The sequence below is a fragment of the Helobdella robusta genome, assembly GCF_000326865.2.
Source record: "Helobdella robusta unplaced genomic scaffold HELROscaffold_6, whole genome shotgun sequence".
NCBI classification, from domain to species: Eukaryota; Metazoa; Annelida; class Clitellata; order Rhynchobdellida; family Glossiphoniidae; genus Helobdella; species Helobdella robusta.
The window spans coordinates 2,441,568-2,465,044 of NW_008705330.1; the positions used below are offsets into that span (position 1 = coordinate 2,441,568).

At 32.7% G+C, this 23,477-nt stretch overlaps 1 protein-coding gene across 1 annotated transcript; it reads left to right on the forward strand.

Moving 5' to 3' along the window:
- Positions 1-11,167: 11,167 nt before the first annotated feature.
- Positions 11,168-23,405, forward strand: HELRODRAFT_68761 (hypothetical protein; the record flags this gene model as incomplete). The annotated part of the gene is made up of 6 exons (XM_009028954.1): positions 11,168-11,337; positions 12,547-12,775; positions 13,179-13,277; positions 14,994-15,077; positions 22,976-23,095; positions 23,271-23,405. Coding segments are annotated over 6 exons (837 nt in total), but the record flags the coding sequence as incomplete, so codon positions are not given.
- Positions 23,406-23,477: the final 72 nt, after the last annotated feature.

Consider the following 23,477-nt stretch of genomic DNA (forward strand, 5'->3'; position numbering starts at 1 on the left):
TCATACATTTTTGTTTTGATCTTTTGGTTGTTGCAAATGCTGATCATACATTTTTGTTTTTGATCTTTTCTTCTAATAGAGAGTAATAAATAAAAAGTTAATTATTAGATGTTAAATTTTTTTTCAGTTTTAAAATCCGTGGCACATGTCACGCACTAGTTAGCTTTGTTTCTAATAAAGAACGTTTGCTAAAGTTCAAAAGATTGATTGGCAACTGACCTGACTGAGTCTAACAGTTGAACTTCAGATTTCGTTTTGTTATTCTTTTATAAATACGTGTCCTGGTTATGACATTAAACTGACCCTCACTGCCTTGTGAGTGATGTTGGATCATCAAAGGCTAGGCCCACCGCTTATAACTGTGGTTGCGTAAGGAAGGGCGTCCTGCGTAAAAACTAACCAAAAATAATACTTATGATGACGGAAATAACAATGGCCCTCAGTATCCGGCAGAAGAGCGTGCGAAGAGCGGGGTTGCGTGATACTGAGGCGAGTGACAGATGTGGATGGCGTCGAGGGGTATTTCGGTTTCATCATATGTAACCAAACAGCAACCCCCGATCTCGGGGAAAATTTCGTCTAAACGTGTGTTGTTGTTGTATTCTTTTATAAATACGCTGCAGAAAATTGAGATTTATCTGGGTTTGTTTAAAGTATGTACAAGAATATCGGTTAATTTAGATATGCTATACAATTTATAACAAAGAAAACATTTCGAATTTTCGCTAAGAAAGATTTTGTAAAAAAAAACATATTAGTATATTTTTAAAATATTTTTCATAAAAAAGTAGGTTAACGAGTTTGTCCAGATTGTATAGAAGTAGTGTTTTAACAAATCGTCCTAACGTATAACCCGTGACCGTCAGCAACCGTGATTCGGCTGCTATCCGAAGTTTGGAACTGTAATACATTTCTAGTCATAAAGCGTTTGATAGATTTATTTGATTAAAATTAAGAAAATTGGAAAACAAACGATCTAGAATAAACTGGGGTCTTTTTTTAGAACAAATACGGGTTTACGGGTTCATTTAAAACCATGTAAACAAAATTTTTAATGTTTAAACAAAAGTCAAACATGTAAAGCTTGCACCGCTAAAATGAATGAGAAGCTAACCTGGCATTATTTCATTAATGAAGAGTCATACTTATATATGCCACGCTTATATTGATTTCACATTGTTCGTCCCTTTATTTTTTTGTTGGTTTGTTTTTTGTTCGTTTGTTTGTTCTTTCGTTCGTTGTTTGTCTGTATGTATGTTTGTTTGTCCCGATTTAGAGAGATAGAATGAGCGGGGATGGCGCGGTTGAGTAGCGGTAAAGATCGGTGACAGAATTTAATTGCGAGAGATCTCCGCCTGTCACATGCAACGCATGAGATTCGCTGCTTCGAGTGTTGTTATATGCACTGTGTGTGTGCGTGTGTTTGGGATGGAACCATTGAAAAATATTGAAAAGAAAATCGTAATAAACAAAAAATAAATAAAAACGATCACCGTAAAAAAATGAAGAAGGTGTTGAGATATTGCAGAGGGTGGACGGAAACTCACTCTAAGCGCAAATGGACAAAAATTTTACTTTAACCAGTTTATTTATTTTATTTGTTATTTAACAAAAAAGTACAAATTTTACATATCTGGGCGTGGTTTTGATGTTTTGATGAAATCTTTTTTTAACTTGTATGCTTTTTTGTTGTTTGTGTATTAATCAAGTCTCATTAAATGTTGATCATTCTTTGTTAAGGATTGTCTGACGTGGAGCTGTTGGATGTGCTAAATATTTTTCTGCAAATTGATGACTGGAGCGTTGTAGAAAATTACAAAATGATTCAATTGTCTCCAGCTCTTCACATTGATTCATCGAAGATTGTTAGATTTATTCACCATATGCATTGCTTTTTTATGCATATAACCAATGTTAGGTTGGCCCATTACTTTTTTCAATGGAAATTTTTTATAATTATTTTTCTATTTTATCATTTTGATGAACGTAGTTCTAAATCAAATTTTTATTTTTTATTTTCAATGCATCAGGATGCATATGTTTATTTACATTTCAAAGGAAAATTTTTTATTTTTTTAATCAATTTATTTTTTATATGTAATTGATTTATATAATTTGATTTGTTTGTGAAGATCGCATGTCGTGCCATATAATAAAAGTCATTCAAAATGATAGTTGCGTCTATCAGCTATTATTGTAAATCTCAAATTATTTTAAACATTAAAATTATTTAATTTTTTTCTTTTTATCCGTTTACAAAACATTCCTATTTCAGAAATATGTTTTATTTTTTTTTCAATGTTCAAAGCTATTTTTTATTTCAATACAACTATTTGGTATTGCTTAACAGCCAGAATGTTGGGATGATCTTGACATTTGCACATAAAGAATTTGTAGGCGCTATTAGACAGAGATACGTGAACACCGTGAATGGAAAAAAATGGGAAAGATTTGTGCACATGTTACTTGCTGGTAAATATAACGTTGATTCAACATATTATATATAAGTATATATAATATGTTCTGTTGTATTATGCATTTATTATTATTGTTGAATATATATATATATATATATATATATATATATATATATATATATATATATATATATATATATATATATATATATATATATAGGAAAAGATTGTCTATGCCAGGCTAAACAAATTCTTGTATTAACGTGAAACGCGACGACCACCTGGAGGACATGCTCTTGACTTTGTTCATCATATGTGAGAAAATTTAAAAAAAAACTCGTCACTTTAGGAGGACCCTTTATAGATCTCTCAAAAGCTTTTAACACTCTCAGTTGCTCTATTCTTTTCAATAAATTTAACATTATGATACTCGCGATCAAGCTCTAAATTGGTTCAAATGTTTTTCGCAAACCGTCATCAACATGTTTAACTTGATAACGTCTCTTCCCGATTCATTACCTATATGCACGAGCGTCATCCGAGACCCTATACTTCGTGCTCTCGTCTTCCATATTTTCATGAATGATCTTGTAAATCCTTCTTTTATTATTATTATTATTATGGTGATGATGATGATAAAGATTATGACATTGATAATTGTGAATATATGCAGCAATTTTTGAAATTTGCTTTGTTGATTTTGGAAAATACCGAAAATTATTTTCTGGGTTTAAAATTCTTTTAAAAAGTTACTCCAAACGCCAGTCAACTACGCTGTTTGTGCGCCATAAACATATTTAAACAAGTATTCTGATTGCCAGCCGTTAGCCGAAAATAAGCTAATGAATTATTTCTCTATAAGTCGCCGACAAATTAAATTCGACTAGCCGAATTTTTAGCTGATATTTTTTGTTAGTCAGTCGAAACTTCTGAAAATATTCAGCTGACAAGTCTAGCTACTGGTGAGCATACCAACAAACGCATCTATAAAGTGGCATCTCGTGGGAATGGCACACATTATAAAAATCGTTAGCGCTGAAACTCACTGAACTCTTGTTGGGGTCTGTATTTTCCATATGCTGCAAAATTTATAAATGTGAATAATAATAATAATAATATTGCAATAATAATAATGTGAACATATTTTATTTATTCAATCGAAAAAAACAATTCAAAATAATAAGAAATAAGAAATGAAGTTTAATAAAAATTTAGTTTTAAGGAAATGTACGATCCTCCTAAGCTCGATGACGCTGCAAGTGCCTAGGAGTGAAAGATATATTTAATTATGCATTGTTTCTCTCGCAATAAATACTATATGTCGAGCTAATAACAGTATTAGTTAATTTTACATTAAAATAATTTGGCCATGTAGTTTTAAAAATATATAGGTTCAAGTTATAAAAACCAATTGGCGATATCTCAAATGTGTTAACTGTTATAAAGCAGTTTATAAAGTTATTATTTAAATGTTGTTTCAGATTTTTGTACTTTTCACTTTTATATTGTTTAGATGAGAGTAGGTTGGTTTCATGACATATCGTCAACTTGGTCACCTCTATTTTTCCACCCCGCAGAACAGCAACATCCGGTCGTAGCGTGTGAAACAACTGTGTTATTGGGTGTACATTTTCCGATTCCAAATCAGCAAATATGCAACAGTCGATAGGAGCCTGAGCTTTTATCTCGTTTATGATCACCGCCAATATTTTGTTATGTCTTTCGGTGTATCGTGCCAGTGCCGATGTTGAACAGCAGTCAGACACGACATGTTTATTTGTCTGGCGAACGCTGCAGAGCGGACATAAAGGAGTCGTAGTTTTGCCCCATTGAAACATATTTGAATTGGTAGGCAATTGTTGAACCAGGTATTTTTTTATGAACCTGTCGAGTAACCCGGATAACTTCTCTGTAGTTTTGGACCAACAAGTTATTTCTGCTGGGCTTATATGCTGACCAATCCTCCAGAAGCTTAAGAGACAGCTTTAGTGAGCCTGTTTCGTCCAGCAAGCTATCTGATTTGATTAAATTTAAAGTTGTTTCGCTCCATAAGCATTGGATTTCATCACTAGTGTTGTTTTTTAGATAGCTGCGGATTTCAATTTTATTTTTTCTGAAGTCTCTTTTAATGACACAATGTTGTTACCGCCATGTTTCGTTGGCAGCGAAAGTATTTGCGATACACGACCGCTAATAGGCATAGAAAGCCACTCTCTGACATTATTTATCATCAAATTGTCCAGGTTGCACGATATCCAAGTTGGTGCAAAATGATAGCTTCGGAATTCGAATTGAAGCCGCGAAGGAATGAAATTTCGCAATATTTGAAGTTTTTGTTGTGGTTTGATGTCTAGAGCGGAAGTGGTATCCAGCAATTTTGTCAATTTCAAAACGATTTCTTTTTTGGCCTCCGTATCTTTGCCCTCAAAATCATATAACCTGCCCAGGTAGACAAAACTCTTTCCTATTTCTATACTCGGAATATCATCGTTGTTAATTGTAAGCCTTGGAGTAAACTGAACATAGGCACCGTCTTTTTTTCTATGCTAAATGAGTTGCATTTGTCTATTTTCATTGTCATGTCCGACCAATTGCACCATGTAGAATTTAAATCGATCAGCTTCTGGGCGGCCTCAGAACTGTGGGCGATTATTGCCGAGTCATCCGCAAACTGGAGCCAGGACTTAGTTTTCAGTCCAGACGTTGGGCCCCAGATATAACCACAGCCAGTGTACTCTTGAGTTTCAAGAACTTTCATTAGCGGATTTTAATGGGAACATTCTTTTATTTACCGAAAAACAAAATCCAAATGGAATCTCGAAAATTATTATTTATATATTAGAGTGTAAATAAATAAAATATAAAATATAATGTACGATTCTCTCATGCTGTTTGATCAACAAGTGCTTGAGAGTAAAAAAGATATATTTAAAATCGGTTAAGTAGTGTTTCTGTCACAATATATGTTATATGACGAGCTAATTACCGCGTTAATCAATTTTTCATTAAAAGATTTCGGCCATAAAATGTTAAACAAAGTTAGATTAAAATTGTTATAAAAACCCATAGGTGATATTTCAAATGAGTTAATAATTTGCGAACAGTTATTGTAGACTGAATTCAAGTTCAATTTCAAGTTTTTATATTTCTGGCGTTTGTATTCACGTGAGGAAGCTAGGTTGGTTTCGTGGCAAATTGTGAGCTCTAAAATTTCGATTTTGTTTTTTTGGAGAATGGCAATGTCCGGCCGTAACTTGTCGAACAACTGTGACATTGGACGCACACTTTCTGCATTAAGATCGGCAAATATGCAACAGTCTGATGGTGCAAAAATCTTTAACCAGTTGACAATCAACGACAGCAGTTTGTTATGCCTGTCCGTGTACCTTGCGAGAGCCGCTGTGGAATCACAATTCGAAACAACATGTTTTTTTGTTTGGCGATGATTGCATAGTGGACATAGAAATGTTGTTGACTTACCCCATTTAAATAAGTTTGCATTAGTGGGAAGTTGTTGTATTAAATATTTTCTAGTAAACTTATAGAGCACTCCCGGTAATCCTTCGACGCTCTTTGACCAACGCGACGTTTGTGATGGATAATAATAATGTTAATAATAATAATAATAATAATTTTACTATGTATATCAATACAGTTGATGTAATATATCTATCTAATAATAATAATAATGGGAACATCATTTTATTTTCATCATAAATCACATGTTAAAAAAAATTGTTAATGAATTAAAATTTAATAAAAGTAAAATTGTTTTAAAATTAATAATTAAAATATTCTACGAAGCTCGACAACCTAAAGAAGAATGCGTACAACAAGAAAGGATTAGTTCTAAATGATGCATTCAACTAGTATTTCTGTCACAATAAATGGCATACGATGACGATACTGCAGAGTACATGAGACTATTGTTAAATTGGTCAGACCAAGTTAAGTCGATTAATGTCAAATTAAAATGCTTAAAAAAGCCTAGCGGTGAAATTTCGAAAGTGTTCATTAATATTTTTAAATGTTTAAAATCGTCAAGTAAATTATTGTGCAAATTAGAATATTTAGATATTTTATATTATTTGGAGTTAAGGAAGTTCGATTCGTGGCAGACCGTTAGTTCCAATATTTCGATTGTGTTGCCCCGGAGCAATGCGATGTCAGGACGTAATGTCTTGAAGAGACACGACAGTGAGCGGATATTTTTGCAGTTCGTGTCAGCAAATATTGAAACCTTTGGTCCCGCACACGACTTAAGTTTTTCTACGATTATATTCAAAATGTTGTCGTGGCGTGTAGTTTATCTATTCAGTGCCACCATCGAATTGCAGTTGGACAAAACATGCTTGTTGGTTTGCCTTGCATTGCAGAGCGGACAAAGTGCAGTTGACGATTTCCCCCATCTAAACAGATTAGCATTCGTGGGGAGCTGTTGGATGAGACTTTTCCTGACGAATTTGAATAGGGTCTCTGTGAGACTTTCAGTGAACTTCGACCAGTAAGCAATTCTAGTCGTGGAAATGTGGTCTTTAATCGATTTCAGAAGCGTCCCTTGGCAGCGGAGCGACAGCAAATGTTTTAGTTCTGCATTTTCTTGTTGAGTCGTTAGCGCTTTGAGTGTCGGTTTGATATCCTTTGTGCCCGGTAGCAAGTTGTCAATCTTTGTGTAGCTATTGTACGACTCATTCCATAAACACTTTAGTTCATCATTGCCGTTTGTCTTCAGATAGTTTCGAAGTTTCAATCTTAACGATTTGGCAAAGTTTTTGAGTGATCTAACGTTTAGACGTCCTGATTTACTGGGGAGCGACAAGCTTTCTGATAGGTAGCTGCTAATTGGCAATGACAACCATGCTCTAACCGTATCGGTAACCAGTGGATATAATAATAATAATTAAGAATAATAATAATGATAATGTAGATTTTCGCCGGGCGACATCCGAATTCCGCACCACGCGGTCCCGAACCGCGTCCGCATACGAATATCCACTCGAGCTTTCGCCTCGGCGGAGTCTTTCCTGGCCGGGATCCGCCACTCTACAATAGACCCTCTCAGCGTCTGAAAACACGGGCCGGGCGGAAGTTTGTTCGTGCCCTGCTTGTTGACTAGAGACGCCGACCTCGTCAACTATCAGCAAGTCTTCTTCAACATCCATTATTTTAGGTAAAATAATTAAGTCGAGCCAAATTTCAAGTGTACACTTCTTTTATTCAATAAAAGAAACAAAATAACAAACAAAATAATACAAATCAAACCTCTGTCTTTATTAAAAAAACGATAAATCCAAAATTAATCTATTAATAATATAACTACCAAGCTAGAAACAAAACCTAAAATTAAAATAACAAACGACCAGCCCCACTATATCTCAACTCGCGGCGTTTTATATGTTTTTACCGCCCTATCTACATAACGCTTTCTATATCATAGAAAATTCTATACTCACATCTATACTCTTTTCCTATACTCAGAACAGCGCGTAGCACGCGTCGATTATATTGCTATGCTCCCTATTTACAAAACAGCACAGCAGCGTCGCATATATAGCATATCAAATAACAAGATATACATGCATAGAATGTCTATTAAAATATATAGATATATACAGGCGGCACGCCTCAAAGACGCAATCATTATCATCACAATCGTCACAATTTCACAGAATATACAGGCGGCATATTACAATCGCGCAATCATTATCATCACAATCGTCACAATTTCACAAAATATACAGGCGGCATATTTCAATCGCGCAATCATTATCATCACAATCGTCACAATTTCACAATAATAATAATAACAATACTATGTATATCAATACAGTTGATGTAATATATCTATGAATTAGTAATGATGATATATATATTTGTTTTTTAAACTATTATTACACTCTTGAAAAATTTTCGCAGCATACTTTAAAAGTTGCGCTGATCCACTGTACGATGACTCTTGGAAAGGCTTCAATTGTAATGCGTTTGATGAATTTCCTTACCACCTTGTAAGTTCTGCGGATGAAAATGTTATATCTGTCAATGAGATTAGTGACTGAATTACAAATTTTACCGTTGATGTCATTGCAACAAATTAACTTAATTAATTTAATTTTATACTAATGTGCATCAAAGGTTCGTGCAAATGACTACCGTTCTCTCGGAGAAATCCTTTGCAGTTTGAAGTTCATACAGTCGAAGATGAGGATGGTCCTGTGTGATTCTCTGCTGCAGGATTACGACGTCACATGTTTGTCGCATATATTACATGCAAATAAAAATTTGTAACGTATATTTTTATTTTCAAAATTTTTTTGACAATTTTTTTCAAGCTTGGTATATATATATATATATATATATATATATACTTCATGGCCGAGTGGTTAGCGTGTCCGTCTACTACTCCCACAACCCGGGTTTGAATCCTGCAGTTTCTACAGGTTCATCCGGGTAGCCAACCCCCGGCTAACCCAGCCGTCCATTCTTCCGAGGTCGGTAAATGGGTAGACGACTAAGCTGTCGTATGTTGGCCGGCGAGATGGCTCAGTGGTTCAAACATCTCAGTGGCTATCATATACTCAGCGTAAATGATGCGGTGCTTGGGCGTGCTTCTAAATACATGTGTACATGTGTGAAAAGGATAAACAGCCTTTGTGGCGAAGATGGCTGCTTCAAAATCAATGGATGAAGATATGAAGAACATAATAAAGATATATAGATAATATATATTTAACATTGTAAGTGGTTTTGCGTACGTCAGAGCTGCAATAATAAAGACTAAAAAATTATTAATATGTGTGTGTGTTTGTGTGTTTTTAGTTACTTTGAATCTGTAGTTTCATGTTGTTATTCATGTTATTTATAGATTTCTTTATTTATATCATTGTGTAATAGGCTCTCAAATAATAAGCCCAGCTTCTAGGAAGGAATATGACCAATTAATTGCCGACGAACGATTTAAAGAATACAAAAGTTTTGTTTATAAAAATTCCCACATTATCTCAACGTAAGTTTTTGGTTTATGATCGGTCATTCGCGATTGAATGTGTTTACATTGTTTTGCATGAAATCACATCAGAAATCCTCAACTGACCTACCAACAAGCATTATTGGAGAGGAACGATTCCTGGGTTTATAAAGATGTCGTCGAGTATTTAAATGATTGTCCGTCGGTAGAAAGTGGACCTTATTTTAAATGCATTAATAAAAACGAGTACAGTGATCTGTGTGTTCAATCTTTTTGCAGTAATAAACAGGTCTGTTTTTCTATATTCCATCATGGTATGAAAATTATAAATTGTTCATATCGTTTATAATAAATACGTTCGTTTTAATTGTATGATTGCTTGATTAATTTGAGGTGTTTAAAACATTTTCCAAACATTGTAAAAGTACATATGATTTAAATTTATCAGGTTGCAACTTGCCTATGCTTGTCACCTGATAATCGCTTACTGGCCGTTGGGTTCACTGATGCAATTGTCCGAATGTTTTCAACTTCAACTTACCAGGTCCGTTGATTTGTAAAATCTTTTTTGTAAAAGTTATTGCTCATTCTTTATTATTTTTTTCAATCAATAATTTAACTTGAAAAGTTTTATGTAGGACAAACATTTGAAACTCTTGTATTTGTACTTGCACTTGAAGATACACAAGTACAATGTGCAAATTATTTTATTTTTTTTTACATGCTTGCTTTCACTGTTATCTTGTCATTTTTAACAAACTTCTAAATTTTTAGTGTAGACGTGTTTTTAGAGAAGCACTGTCCCATAATTAAATTAACAGAATTGAATTAATTAAACTTATGAATAAATTAATAATACTATTTAATATATGCTCCGGCGAATAAATTACGTCATGCAATGATGATGGCGCGATTTAGTTTTAAGGTTTCTTTTAGTTTGAAGCTCTGACGTATAAATTTATATATTTACAAAAATAACGTTCCTTTTTTGTTACATACAGCCGACCTTCACAGTTTTAGATGTTTTTTTTTAAATAATTAGCAACTAGTGAATAACAAAATACTCGAGTGTCTTAGAGAAAGGATGATGTTAAAATGTTTTGAAAAGTGTTATTTACAAATATTTGCAACTTTACTCTCAACTATTTATATTTTAGTTAGAAAATTGAATTTGTTTCAAATTAATGAAGATTCAATGGACCTTAATTGGTCAGAGTGGCGCAATAACGTGCATGTGTTTCGTGTCTGGCGGCAGGTTTTGCTGTGCATCAAAAGATCTGACATTGAGTCTTTGGAACATTCAACCATCTTACAGGTTTCATTTTTATCTTTTTTGTACTTTTTTAATTTTTTAGAGCAATTGCTAAATTTTCATGTATTATTTTATAATATTTCGACAGGTGAGTTTTATTGTAATTGTTTTATACCAGCCTTTATCCATAATTTTCGTGATACAAATTAGTTTGGAAGTAGTAATAGTACTTAAAATTGAACAAATAAATGTGTTAATGAATTTAATTTCAAGCAAATTGTAGTTATGTTATAAAAATGTCTAATGACTATAAGATGAATTTTTTCTCAAACTATGTTGCGGATAGTTTGTCGAATTATGCCGCAAATCAGTAAAATTAGGTCGCAAATTATTTGTCGGATTATGTCTCGAATTATTCGCCAAATTATATTGCGCATTATCTGCCAAATTTTATCGCGTGTTATTTGAAGGATTACCCATGTGAAGAATTATTTGTCGGATTATTTCGCGAGTTATTTGTAGGATTACACATGTGAAGAATTATTATTTGTTAGATTGTGTGTGATGAGCGGGCACAGTCAGTTGGTGGCCGGGTGCGCGTCAAACCGCATCGGACGCATCATCGTTTCGGCTGGCTGGGATGGTATCATCAATGTCTGGCATGGCGTCACCGGTCAACTGGAGTTTAAGTTACCAAGGCATGGGTTAGTTGATTTAGTGTGTTTGTTTACCTTTCTAAAAAATTTCCAACCAGCGTTGTTTTTTGGTAAATTAAAATTAAATTGGTTATTTTTGTTGTTTCATTTGTAGCAAGTTATTGATCTTAAATGTCTTAAATGCAACACTTGAAAAATCTTAATTTGATAGATGATTTAAAATCGACATTACATTACAGTTGTTGTTAAGTGTTTGCAATTTCAATAGTTACATTTAAATAGTATCGAAATTTGTGATACTGAAAATAGTCAAGAAGAATTGATGCTCAAAAGGCAAAAGGTCACCAAGGTTTTTATTCTTTACAATATTCAAACTCTGACAGGCGCAGAGATTGGCTACAAATATCATTACAAGGAACAAATAACAACAGTGAAAGTGTACAAATGAAAAAAAAGCAAAATGGAACATAAATAGAAAATACACTTTGAGACGCATAACAAATATATACAAGAATGCAAAATAACTTTGGAAAGATCATAAACTAAATATAAGATTAACAGACACATAAGAACAAAGAAAGAATGAAAAATAGATAAGTAGGTAAAGTTATTCAAAGACAGAATTATTAAATATATCCAAAATAAAAGAGAGCAAGCACCCGTTTTTTACCGGTACTAGGATGGTTCAGCTGCAGATGTCCTTCGGACAATTCTTATCTAAAACCGCTTCAACTTTTCAGTTCTGGTGAGAACATCGAATTTACGCTGTTGTGAAGAACATTGATTAATTGATTAGATTCAAAGTTGATTTGAAACGCGTTCTTAGGTTTTTAGATGAAAAAATACAGAAAAGGTATTAGTGATTAGCGAAGGGAAGTGTTTTTGAGTAACGGTCGATAATGATACTGAAATACCGAAGTCATCAGAAAATATTATATGGGTCAAACTGAGTTGCGATGCTGGGGACCACCAATTCTACTTGTTGGGCTAACCGCAACAGTGAAAATTTACAAATTTGTCAAGTATTTTAGTAATTGTCCCGCATTTCAAGTCTACGGATATTTGCTATTATTAAATTATGTGTGTTGGAAACCTATGCTTCTCCCCACTACCAATTATGATTATGACAATTTATTAAAAACTCGTTAGAACTAGTTTCCATGTTTTATTGAGCATTAATACTTTGAACGCATATTGTGTAAAATTATTGAATTAGTTAATTAATTGGTTAATTATTTGAATAATTGTTTTTTCCAGGAGCCGTATGAACTGCATAGCACTGCACCATGATGAAACATTGGTTGCTGTAGGATGTTGGGATGCGTCGATTTGCTTGTGGAATATTGTAAGCAGGAAGAAAGTTGCAGTTTTTAGAGGACATTTAAGTTCCGTGAAGGATATTTCCTTCAATAAAACGGGATCTCATTTGGTGTCTGTCGATATTCATGGAGACGTCAAACTATGGGATGCAAAACATGGAGCCATTGTTGGTCTTTGATCAATTTCATGTGCTTAGTATTAGCTTTATATTAAAAACCACTAGTTTCTATGCCAATTTATTAAACCAAAAAAATCAAACTTAACAACTTTTATTTATTTTGACTTAAATAGCGGGCTAAGATTCACTCTTTAACAAATATTCACAACACAATTAATTATTTACCTTCATTTAATCGGCCCTGCTAGATTTCGCTAAATACAAATTTCAATGTTTAGTATCGAGTTGTTTCATTGGATAAGGATGGGATTGTTTGAATTTTATTTTTTATGTTTTATGGCTTATTATAGTAGCTTTTTTGTTCTGGTAGTAGCATGATGTCAATGTGACCTCACCATAAATATGCTGATCTATGTGACCTATGTGTTCACGTTATTAACTATTTACGAAGGTTGGAAATATAAAAGGCCACTCGCAAGAGGTGTCACGTGTTCTTTTCAGTCCTGATGGTAACTACCTGCTTACTGCATCATTAGACTCCACCATTAAGGTTCTTTTTGAAACATTGATTGATTGATTGATTGATTGATTGATTGGTTGGTTGGTTGGTTGGTTGGTTGGCTGGCTGGCTGGCTAGCTGGTTGGTTGGTTGGTTGGTTGGTTGATTGATTTCATAATATTATCTTTTAGTTTTTTCAAGATAGAATAGTATAGAATTATTGTTTTATGCAAAAAGTTAACTAATTTTGACACATTTTAAGGCATTTTTTTTTATCAAAATTTACATTTATTTTTAAAAATTTTAATGCTAAAGTTTTAAAAAATTTGGAAGTCAAAGCTGGTAAATTTTCAATAAAAGAGTTAGAATCGGAAAAACTTCATTCAACTCCGCCACCTTGACTCGGGATAAAAAATAATTTTTGAAAGTTTGATCAGCATTGAACATGCTGATCTTTATGCAGTTAGAAGATAATAGGCTCTTAATTTTTTGTTTGAAAACCAAATAGTTTAGTGAAAATGTGTTCTCCAATGTTCAATATTTCAACTTATCAAAAACTCGAATAAAACTGTTAATCGGCTTTGATGTTTCATGAGTCTTTAAAATTTTTTTAGGTTATCCGAATGGAGCTTTGAAATATATTTATTTAATAAACTTTTTTTTAATTTAAATGTATCTGACGTAAAGTCGCAGTTATTTTGCATGAGTTTTAAGCGTTTAACACCTACTTTTTTAAATGAAGCTAAATATTATAAGCATCTTTAAGGTCGGTTTTTTATTTTTTTTAATTCTTTGAATCTAACTTGAATAAATGCATTAGGTTTGGTCTTCAAGCATGGGTAGATGTTCGAACGTGATTGGAAATACATCGTATGGATCGGCAACTTGCGTTCTATTTCATCCTTCCAATTCATCGTTGTCACAATTTGTCACCGTTGGATACCACCAGGGTAACCTGAGAATGTTCAACTGCTCAAGTGGTCTGTCTTATTTCTCATCTCATTTTTCATTTATTTACCATCATAAATTTTTTGAATCAGTTAAATTGTACGGCTGTTCAAAATTTTTATTTTCATTAATAAATTATTAATAAATTATATTCTATATTTTCTATTCCATTTACCTTTGATACCACCATATTAAGGTTTTACGGTGTTTGAGAAGTCATACACATTTAGTGCTGTATCTATCATGTGTTTATCTTATATGGTGTCCACAAATATTGATGGCAAAGACAACACTGAGTTCTTAGTTGCTGGAAGGGCTGACGCTGTTGCTATGGTTATTTTTAAACTTTCCATTTTCATTCATTTAATCAATTCAAAGGCACCGTTTCCGATGTGTTCGACAACGATTCTCAATGAATTCTACAAACAGACGGGTTTTGGGATGCGCCGAACTTCATGAGTGGTGGAGTTAGATATGGAGGAAGAGAGTTCCAGAGTAAACGACCAGAAAAAGCTAAAACAGATTCAGCGTAAGGGTGTTTAATAAGAATTAAAAAGATGTGAGACTAAGAAGACCAGGGCGTTTAGGTTTAGTTAAAATATGCGATAAGTATCTTGGATTTAACTTATATTGAGACTTGGACATTAACGTGCAAATTTTAAAAATGATTCTTTATTTTATGGGTAACCAGTGCAAGAAATAAGATATAGAGATACACAAAGAAGACAGGGCACGACCAACTAATTGTACCCTTAAATAATAAATTAATTAGTTTCATAAATTATGTTAACGTTACATTACTGAACGTTAACACTGAAGATTGTCGACCATGAATCCGGGACCCTCCAGCACACGTTGGTCGGCCACAAAAAGTCAATCACGTGCGTTGTTTGCGCGTCACTGGTTGCCAACCGTTATGTTATAACAGGCAGTGAAGATTTTACCATCAACGTTTACGATGCTTCCACATTTGATAGCTTTCACTCACACAGGTTGGATCTGTTTAACATTAGGTTGATTATTGTTGAGTTATATAAAAAAATAACATTTTTTGAGCTTTTTTCTAAAGTTCCCAGTCAGTGACGGATCTAGACAACTTTGATGGGGGGCCAAGATTTTCAACCAAAATATTTGACGACCGGCGGAGGTGAAAATTTGTTGTATTAAAAGTTGATGACTAAGTCGGTGGGGGAAATTTTTTACAATTTTTCTTGGGGCAAAATGTTTCAATTTTTACCTTGGGAGGCAACTTTTTTGGTAATGTGGTCACAATTATACTTTCCATCTTTTTTCGGCTTATAATGTCAATTTTTCCTTCAAAAACACTACTTTACTAACTTTTAACACAAGTAAAGTTCAATACGCACCCCCCTAGATTTGCCACTGATTCAATGACCGGTAGGACGTGGGCTCTGATTGTAGGATGTTGTGTCTCTCATAGTCGCAGTCGAATAAAAATTTTCTCAGACCCTTGGTCGAAAATTTTCTGATTTCTTGTAAAAATTTCCGACTTCGAGTTCCAACTCCCAGAAAAATTTTTCAAATTTTGTTTCAAAATTTTACTTGAATATTACTACCAAATGAAAAATACTTAAAAATCACTTGAAATCAGTCAGTGCAATTGTTTTTTTTTAATTAAATTACTTTATATTTATGTTTTAAAACATACTTTAAAAAAATTATTTTATTGTATTTACAATATTAGCATTTATTTTAGTGTTAAAAATCTTCGCGTATCGTAGCACGAAAAAAAACACGATCTAAAAAATTCTAAACGTGATTTTTCAAACTTGTGTTTTGTCTAGAATAACTATGTGCAATTAAGAACGATAATGAATGTTACCGATTTAAAAAGTGGTCTGCAACATTGCGTCTTTTAATACGATAGTAGTCCGGTGGGAAAACTGTGGCCTAAATTATACATGTTGTTCTTCGTAAAAAAATTATTTATTCATCTATACATATTTTAAATATTGGTGCCATGAATATTTATTGTTCCTTACGAAAAGATAACTTGATTATTTACGCTTGATATTTGTGTTCAATGTTTAAATTAATTTTAAAATAAAGTAAACATTCTGGTGATACTTTCATAATGCACCCGTTTGATTTAACCCTTTTATTGAATTATATAAATATATGTCAAAAATAAGGAACAACTTTTCACAAATTTGTTCAAGCTCAAAACTTTGAGCGATAAATTGGCTCACGTCAAATGTAACCATGATTTAACAATTGAACAGCGTAGTGAGTTGAAAAAGCATCTGGATGACGCTAAAGCGAGGGAAGCTTAATGCAAAGATGGTTTTTTATACAGCGAGAGAAGCTAATTGCAAAAGATGGTTTTTTTATACGACAAGGGAAGCTAAATGCAAAGATGGTTTTTTTTATACAGAGTGCAAGCAGAAGTTGGAAAATGGAAAATTGTGCAGTTTCCATCAAAAAAAGAATTAAATTAATTAATGGCTGAGTGGGTTCGAGTTATGATTTGGTTAAGAGTAACTTAACGAAGATCTAATTTTAATAATTTCAAATCCAATGTTATGCTTGGATTGTTAAACATGTATCGAATCAGGCAATTACTAGATAAATCAACTTTGGAAACGCTGGTCCATGCCTTTATTACATTTTGTTTAGATTATTGCAACGGCTTGTTTTATAAACTACCAGACACGTCAATCACAATCCGTGATCACAATCAGTACAAAACAGAGCTGCGAAACTTGTTATTGGTGATAATGATTATAATAATAATGATAATAATAGACATTATTATAATACAAGAAGCCGAAATATAAAAAAAAATTATTACTCCGAAATATAAAAAATAAAAATTATTACTTAAAATTCCCACCACATGTTTGAACCTTTAACGTTTACCATGACAACAAATTAACATTCTATTTCAATTTGAATTTGCTTTATTGTTTGTATTTGAATTAGTTGTTATAATTGTTTCTATTAATTTTCTGTCAAATTATAAAAATAATTGCTCTAATGATGATAAATTTTTATTGAAAAAGAGAAAGATCTATATGCTTACAACTAAATTTATAATAAAATATGATTTTTTGATTATTAATTTTTTGATTTTTAATTATTTAAATTCTCAACGTAGACATCTAATACATAACATTAATAATTCAAATTGTAAATTAATTAACGCTAAAATTTCGGTAAATTTCATAAAAAAACACTTTATAAATATATATATAACTCGAGCATGTAATAACAAAACTTCAAGATTGGTTAGGTCATGGAAACGTATTGATGAAAATATACTGACCATGCTTGTTATGAATTCACCACTGCATGAGCCTTGTCGAAGTCGAGATGTGAATCGTGAATTTGATGTTTTAAATAACGAAATGAGGAAGATTGCTGACAAAATTGCGCCTCTCCGGTTTATCGAGCATAGAAGTGATCTTATGGCTCCGTGGTTTGATGATGAGTGTAGAGCAGCTAAAAGATACTGTCGAAGTAAAGAAAGGAAATACAGATGTTGTTTGTCATCAGTGAGTCGAAATGAATGGATCGCTTCTTTGAAAAATAAAACCAAACTCTTTTCAATAAAAAGAAATGATAACTGGAAAACGTTGATTGCTGATAGTAATGGTGATTCAAAGGGTCTATGGAACGTAGTAAACAAAATTCTTTGTAAAAGTAACCATAGCTTACTATATGATAATGTTGACATCACGGCTTCTCAATTTATGGGTTTTTTCAAGAAAAGACCGATTGGATCAAGCATACTATTAGTATTAACGAAAAACCTACTTTTGACAGATGTAGGCTTACCGAAAATTGTCTGCTCACAAATTTTGCTGTCGTTGAGGAACTAGACATAAAGAAAATTGTGCTTGATCTACCGGCTAACACCTGTATGTTAGATGTTTTTCCGACTCATGTGCTTAAAAAACATATAGATATTTTTATTGTTTTTCTCGCAAGCCTCGTTAACTTATGTTTGCAAGAGGGAGTATTTCCGAATAAATGTAAGCACGCAGTTATTACACCTGTCTTGAAGAAAATGAAAGATGATAGAAATGAAATGAAAAGTTACAGACCTATATCAAACATTTGCTTCATTTCTAAAGTTATTGAACGAGTTGTTGCCAGTCAGCTACTGAGTCATCTACACAAAAATAGCTTAATACCAGTATTTCAATCTGGATATAAACGTTATCACTCAACTGAAACAGCACTGCTGTATGTTATGTCTGAGTTGTTTAATGCAATTGATAAACAATATTTTTCTTTGCTTACATTCTTGGACATGAGTGCTGCCTTCGATTGCGTAGACCATCAAATACTGATGAATCGCCTACAATATGATTACAGAGTTACTGGAGTTGTAGCTAATTGGTTCAATTCGTACTTGTTTGGCAGAACTCAGCAGGTTTTTTTCGGGAACAAATTATCTAGTATTGAAGCAATGTCATCTGGTGTACCACAAGGCTCAGTCCTGGGACCTATTCTGTTTGTACTGTACATTGCTGAAGTATATGAAGTAATAGAATCCTTTGGATTTTCATATCATGCGTACGCTGATGATATCCAAATAATAGTTAGCAGTGAACCAGAACTGTTTGAAAGTAAAGTTGAAAATCTCATTGAATGCTTGACTAAAATAGGTACATGTATGTCAAGAAATTGTCTCAAATTGAATCAAGATAAAACTCAATTTTTACCTGTCGGTACATGGCAACAGCTTTCTAAAATTAATATTAATTCAGTCAAAATTGATAATAATGAAATACAATTCTGTGAAAATGCAACAAACCTAGGGTGTATTTTTGACTCGGGATTATCTTTTAAAGATCATATAAAAACCATATCGAAATCATGTTCTTATCAGCTTTGCCAGTTATACCGCGTTCGAAAATATTTACATCAAACAACCATGCAAACACTAATTCATGCGTTTGTTTATTCACGGTTAGACTACTGTAATAGCTTGTTCAATGGATTACCAGAGAGATCTATTGCTTTTCTTCAATCGATACAGAATATAGCTGCAAAAATAACTGTTGGACGTAGAAAGTATGACCATGTGACACCCATTTTAAGAGACCTACATTGGCTAACAGTGAAAAAAAGAATCAACTATAAGATTTGTGTGACTATGTATAAGGCTTTGAACCAGTATATCTAGCAAATAAAATCTTAAAAAAACCAGCTTCTTCAACAGGTGTAAAATTGAGATCAGACTATGCCAACCTACTGGCAGTGACAACAACTCAACTACAAACTGCAACTAGAAATATTGCCGTGTCAGGACCAATTGCCTGGAACAGTCTTCCGCAATCGCTCAGAATGCCTTGACTAAAGCTTGATGATTTTAAGAGGAACTTAAAAACATATTTATTTTGACATAGAAATACTTTATTGATTTGTACTTTATTGACCTTCACTGATTTCATTTATAATGGAGAGCGCTTTCGAGAAATTTCAATTTTATAATGCGCTTAATTAATTGTTGATAATAATATATATATATATCGCGCTTGTAGGGCCACTCAGATCAATATCAAGACAAAATATTTCTAAATAAAATGACAATAGACTAAAGTAACGAAACAAAGCCAAAAACAAAACATGCATATACTTAAGTAAATGCTCATATACATATGAAAACATACAGTTAAACTGAAATACAAGAGATAATTAATTAATTATTTTAAAAGTAAAACACAATGAATAAATACAAAGAGTAAATACGGTCAATCACTTGTGAAATAACCAGATAAAATAAGATGGTGAATCGCAGTTTTGAATAATCCAAGAGAGGGTGAGTCCTTTACATACACAGGTAAAGTATCCCAAAAACGCATAAGAGGAGATAAGACTAAGTTATGAAAAAAAATTGACTTTGGTTTAAAGAGATAAAAATCAAGATTATAACGTAAAGTATTTCTTTTAGGATTTTTAAATAATATAACTTGACTGTAGAGAGTCGCACAATAGTTTAATCTATATATTTTAAAAAAGATAACAAGCAAATAAATAATGTACAACTGATATATGTTATAAATATTAGCCAATTGATAACAATGACTTATATGATCAATTTTTTTTAATTTGAATAATATCCTAAGAAAAAAAATTTGAACTAAAGTTAAAGTTTTAAGATGAGATGTAGGGGCTAAACCCCAAACCAAAATACATTAAGTTAAATATGGTAGCACGAGAGAGTTATATAAAGTCAATAAGATGAAACTTGGAAATTTAAACCTTAAACGATATATAATACCTCGGTTTTTCGATAATTTACATGAAATATGTTTAATCTGATCAAACCATGACAAATTCGAAGTAATAACAACACCAAGGAATTTCACTGAATTAACCCGTTTTATAGCATAATTGTTTAAATATATAACAGGGAAAAAAAATATCCAATCATAAGTAAATTTTAATTCATAATTAAAATTACCCGCGTTAGGCCAGACGTACGTTTCGTCTTTCGCGAGACTCGTCAGTAGCCTGCCGAATAAGGTTTAAGATAACACAACTCAATTATTGTAACCAAGAAACTCAAATTGAGGTGTCGCGACCAATAGATAAGAACAACATCGCGTTGTTACAAGGTTTAAGAACCCATTCGGTCGCAAGAGGTATTATTGGTATATATATATATATATATATATATATATATATATATATATATATATATATATATATATATATAGCTTAACCCAGACAAAACGGAAATGATATGGTTTGGTTCTAAGAAGGCTTTATCTGCACTAGGAGGTGACCTTTGATATATTGGGTAATAGGTTGATCTCGGCTGAGACAAGGTCAAAAATTTGTGTGTGAAGTTTGACAGGTCTTTAACGATGTTGCCTCAGATTGCGAAACTCAATGCTATCTGCTTTCTTCAGTTACGAAGATTGTATCTGGTCCAGAAATGTCTTCCAGTTGATATTTTTACTAGCCTGGTGGTGGCTTTTGTACTGTCTAGACTAGACTATTGCATTCTGTTGCTGTATGTTGCTTGTGTAAGGGTAGTAAATAAAGTTCAACGAATCCAGAATACTGCCGCCAGATTAGTCATTGGTCTAAGTAGACGTGATCACATTACAAAGTGGTTGGAAAGTTTCTACTGGCTACCCATCAGGGAACGGATAAGATGGCCGTGGTGGCTCATAGTTGCGTACATGGTGGTGGCCCAGAATATCTGAAGGAGGTTTTTTGCCAAAGAACTGAAGTTGATGTGGGACATGCATTGCGTTCGGTCTCGTCAGAAATGATGGTAATTCCTAGGACCAGGACAAAACTGGGAGACAAATGTGTGCAGGTTGCTCTGCCCAACATTGAAGCAAATTGTTTCAGAAAAAGATTTCAGAAGAGAGTTAAAAAGTTATTTGTTCAACAAAGCATTTAATCACAGTACAACCCTCTGAGAAATGTCAATAGAGTAAATTATATAATAATAATATATATTATGAATATTTTTGAGATTAACATTCCAATAATCCGATAGTTTAAAATATTTTAAAATTAATCATTGAAATTTTATTTAAGGTTAATTAAAAAATCTTTTATTAAAAACTAACGAATTAAATAGCAAATATGAACCTGTGGATGTCTTGGTTGGTCACGTTGGAACAGTTTCATGCCTCTCGCTGAACAATCATCAAACGTTGCTCGCTTCTGGTGGACACGATAGAGTAAGCTTTGTTGGCATGAATTTACATTTTATAATTTTACTCACAGTAACCATTCCTGCGACCCTAGTTAGTCACTTCGATTCAATTGTTTTTCTCCAAAATGTAGTAGCATTTAATTTTAAGTCTTTTAATTTATTACTTTGTCTGTTAACAGTTTTATTCAAAGTTATTCTTATTTTTCTTTAATTTATTGATTTAGAAAATTGTGGTATGGGATGTGATGTCAAAGAATCAGAAATTTGTGATCGATGATGCACATTTCGACTGGTTGACATGCTGTGCCTGGTCCAGTAACAGTCCCCATCTTGTGAGTTTTCTTACATCCGTTAATTAATCTCATTCACTGATTTCTGCTGGCTTTTACGATGCGTACAAATTTTTATTTGTGCCGATTATGTTGTTACGAATTATTATTAGTTTAATAAAATAATTACGTTTATCACTTGGTTAAACATGATTTTTAAAATTTATTTTTAAAAACTAACAAACATCTAATGAGTTTGTTAAGATTTGCGTTTTGCAAACTTATTTATAAAAAAACATTCATGCTCCTATTTTTTCAAAATTTTATCAACAATACTATGTTGCACCATTTTGACAGCTTTTTGTTTTTACGCGATTTTTTTGGCGCGGTTTTGTTGGCGCCATTTTGTCAGGCGCTATTTTTTCGGTGAACCGTTACGTAGGAATGTTAGGTTGTTGAATAGTCAAGTATGAACGGTGTATCACATACAAGTATCTTACTTATTGCTATTGTTGTCTCAGTTAGTGGTCCTTTGGTGTGCATTTCAATCAGTTGTGTCGTTCAAATTTTAAATTTCCTGAATTATACTACTGACAAATTGCAACCATGCCTGGTGCAATAGAATTTCGTTAAGTTTGTGCATGTGCATTGAGTTGCATGTTGAGCTGTTTATTTATTTAATAAAATCATTTTTATTTGACTCCTAAAGAACAAATGAAAATATTTTATAAAAATGAAAAAGAGATTTTAATTTTCTATTTACTCAGTTCTGCCATTTTTTTGTAATGTATTCTCCCTCTAAAACAATGCCACATAAAAAATTCTTCAATAAATTATGTTGAGTTAATTAGATCTCTTAATTCATCATTCAAATTTCACAGGTTACTGGTTCAAACGATTTCAACCTCAAACTCTGGAACATGAATACTGGCAAAGAAACGCTGAAGCTCGTTGGCCACATGGCAGCCATCAGTCATGTTGTTTATAAGGTTGACATTTTTGTCTAGTTTATAAGTTGAATGCCTTTCATTTCATATTGTTCGTAAGTCGAAATCATAACATTTTCATCTAACTTGTAAGTTGGAATTATTTTTCTTTTTTTTTATTTAAATATTTTCATTTTTATATTTGTTCAAAAAATACTTGAATTAAAAAATTAATCGATTAAAATTGAAGAGCGGATGCATTGTATCAAGCAGCAATGATGGATCTGTCAGGCTGTGGTCCCAGAAAGGAGTTCATCTCTCAACATTAAAAGGACATAAAGTCGGATGCAATGGATGCGACATGTTCCTTCAACAAGAGAGTTAGTTCTTTCAATTCCTTAACCATGTGGTAAAAACTACCAGACAAAAGATTTAATCAGCTGTACTCTAATTTTTT